A 2,877-nucleotide genomic window follows, 5' to 3' on the forward strand; every position below is an offset into this window, starting at 1 on the left:
GCATCGAGAACACATACAAATCGTATGTGTTCTTGATGCAGTCGAACAATGAAACAATCAATTTCACGGATGCTGGTTGCTGGTTACTGACGTATTATTATTTATAAGTTTTTCCATGGCTACTTCGTAGTTGCTGTCCTCATAATTTCGTATTTCCTCTGTACATGTAATACAGTACTGCACCCCGTTTCGCGCCCTTGGACCTTTAATAAACTTCCAGATGTGATGATCCTGAATCCAAATGAACGATTGTTTGTAAGCTAGAATCTAGTTTATTTGCAAATCCAATATGGTCCATCCCCGCGAAAAAGGGGAAAGGGGGGGGGAAAAATGTAAAGGTTTAGGGCCCCACTCAAACCAAAAATTGGCCCAAAAAATTAAATAAAAGCGTGATGTGGGCTCCCAAAAACTCTGGTAAGACTCTAACGCCAATTTTTATGTGTTGAGCCCTCCCTCCTCCTCAATAACGTTTCCAAGTGTGAAAACTGCAGAATTCACCATTCTCCATCGTACCATGGTTTGGCGCAAGTAACGTATAATAGCGAATACACGTAGTGCTCCCCTAGCGAATAAAACGCCCTCCTATATTGAGCGCCCTGTCTGAGAGCGTTTTATAGAAATAGAACGACATTGAATACGTAGACATTCTAAAATTCTAGATTTTCTACAGAGTCCTTTCACCCATCGTTTTAAAATTCTAGAAGTTCTTAGACTAATAGCTCGCTACCATTTAACTACGATCATTCTCAATTTTGCTGTCATGCCGCCACAGCGCAAGAGATTCAAGATCAGTTTAAAACAGCGAGCGATCGACTGGATAGAGACTGAAGGTGGTGGTTTTCAATCACGTGCCGAAAAGAACTTTCGTCAGTTGGGTTGGCGTATAAGTGCATCATGCCATCAGAAATGAAGGGGGGGGAGAAAAGCGCTCCACAAAATCTCTCTCTCGTGTGTGCATCTGGATATATACCCGTGGTTTCTAAACCACTGGAATGTTCCAATTTTAACCAAAAATATAATGCCGCCATTCCCCATAACGCGCTCCATAATATAAGATAGAAGCGCTAATATCTCTCCCACAATACTCGCACTAATCGAACAGATATCATTTATAGATAATCAGAAACTCTCAAGATGGCTACACATTTTACGCGTCAAAACTCGACGATTAGACTTCGAGGCTAACAATCATGCCGATTCGACGCCACTTGCTGCAATGTGGTTTAACTTCAACCGTATGTCCTTTGAGTGCCGGTAGTTTCGGCAACATTTTCAAACTTGCCTTGAAAGCCCCCACAGTCCCTTTCTCAGTGGAAGATGCCTCCCTCCGCCTCCGACATGAAACTTGTGGGCTGCAAGAACTTTGTGCGCAACACCCCATGACCGACCGCTTCGACGTGCATAAGTTCCACCACATCGAGTTCTACTGCGCAGACGCCACCAACGCATCTCGCCGCTTCGCTTGGGGTCTAGGCATGGCCCAGATTGGCAAGTCCGACCAGTCCACGGGCAACCACGTGTCGGCCAGCTACGTCATTCAGAGCGGAGAAGTCAAACTGGTGTTCACGGCCCCGTACGCGCTCGAGACGGAGAAGGCGCCCGACGCCGTGAGTTCCATTTCTGGTTACGACCCGGAGTTCGCACAGAAGTTCGTGATGAAGCACGGCCTGGCCGTGCGTGCCGTGGGAATTCTCGTCGGAGATGCTAAGGCCGCGTACGAACTTTCCGTGCAGAACGGTGGTGTGGGTGTGGTGGAACCCCAGACACTGACTGACAAAGAGTCGGGCAAGACGACAACCGTGTCGGAAGTGAAGCTGTACGGCGACGTGGTGATCCGCTGGGTGAGTGGGGACTTTGAGGGTCCGTTCGTGCCTGGCTACGAGAAGTGCGAATGCCCCGATGTGAGCATCGGTATCCAGCGTCTGGACCACTGCGTGGGCAACGTGCCCAAGCTGCTGGAGGCGGTCAAGTACATCACTGGCTTTACCGGTTTCCACGAGTTCGCCGAGTTCACGGCGGAAGATGTGGGTACGCTGGACTCGGGACTTAACAGTATGGTCCTGGCCAGTAATAACGAGATGGTGCTACTGCCCGTAAACGAGCCAACTTTTGGCACGAAGCGTAAGAGTCAGATCCAGACGTACCTAGAGCAGAACGTGGGTGCGGGTCTGCAGCACATGGCGCTTAAGACGGACGACATTTTCCACACATTAGCGGAGATGCAGAAGCGCAGCCACGTAGGAGGCTTCGAGTTCATGCCCCGACCTAACAAGGTTTACTACGAGCAGATGCCAAAGCGTATTGGAGACGCTTTGACCCAGGAACAGTACAAGCAGATCGAGCAGTTGGGTTTGCTGTTGACAAGGACGAGCAAGGTATTTCGCTGACAGATTCTTCCACCCAGACCTTGGGGGAATGCTGCCCACCTTCTTTTTTCGAGTTCCTGCGAGCGCTGGGGGTTACCAGAAAGAACTTGGCGGTTTCTTTGAGAAACAAAATTGCCGTTTGGCGGAGAGTTTGGGTTAAAGGGCCAATTTTTGGGCTCTTTTTTCAAAAAAATCGATCGAGGACTATGAGAAATCGTTGAACGTGTGAGAGGCTGACTATTGCAGCTCTTGAGTTGACAAAGAATCAAACGATCTCTTTTTTTATGCGTAGGGTGTTCCTGCCTTACTATAATACTATATAATACTACAGTACAACGTTGCCTTGGATACAATCTGAATAAATGACGGATAGATTACCGATGGGAATTCCAATCCGTAGTTCCAGTCCAGCATGCATTTCATCACATCCTTTCGACCAGAACGGAAGTGACAGGTATCGAAGACAAGTCGATGAACTTCAACTTGCGTTCCTCTCTCAATTTGGCTCGCG

The 2,877-nt window shown here is 48.2% G+C and overlaps 1 protein-coding gene across 1 annotated transcript; it reads left to right on the forward strand.

The window, feature by feature from the left end:
* Positions 1 to 1,288: 1,288 nt before the first annotated feature.
* Positions 1,289 to 2,387, forward strand: PITG_09807 (4-hydroxyphenylpyruvate dioxygenase; the record flags this gene model as incomplete). Its single annotated transcript, XM_002902333.1, has 1 exon — positions 1,289 to 2,387. One exon carries the CDS (start codon positions 1,380 to 1,382, stop codon positions 2,385 to 2,387), a length of 1,008 nt encoding a protein of 335 aa, XP_002902379.1.
* Positions 2,388 to 2,877: the final 490 nt, after the last annotated feature.

This window comes from Phytophthora infestans, genomic scaffold, assembly GCF_000142945.1.
Source record: "Phytophthora infestans T30-4 supercont1.17 genomic scaffold, whole genome shotgun sequence".
NCBI classification, from domain to species: domain Eukaryota; phylum Oomycota; class Peronosporomycetes; order Peronosporales; family Peronosporaceae; genus Phytophthora; species Phytophthora infestans.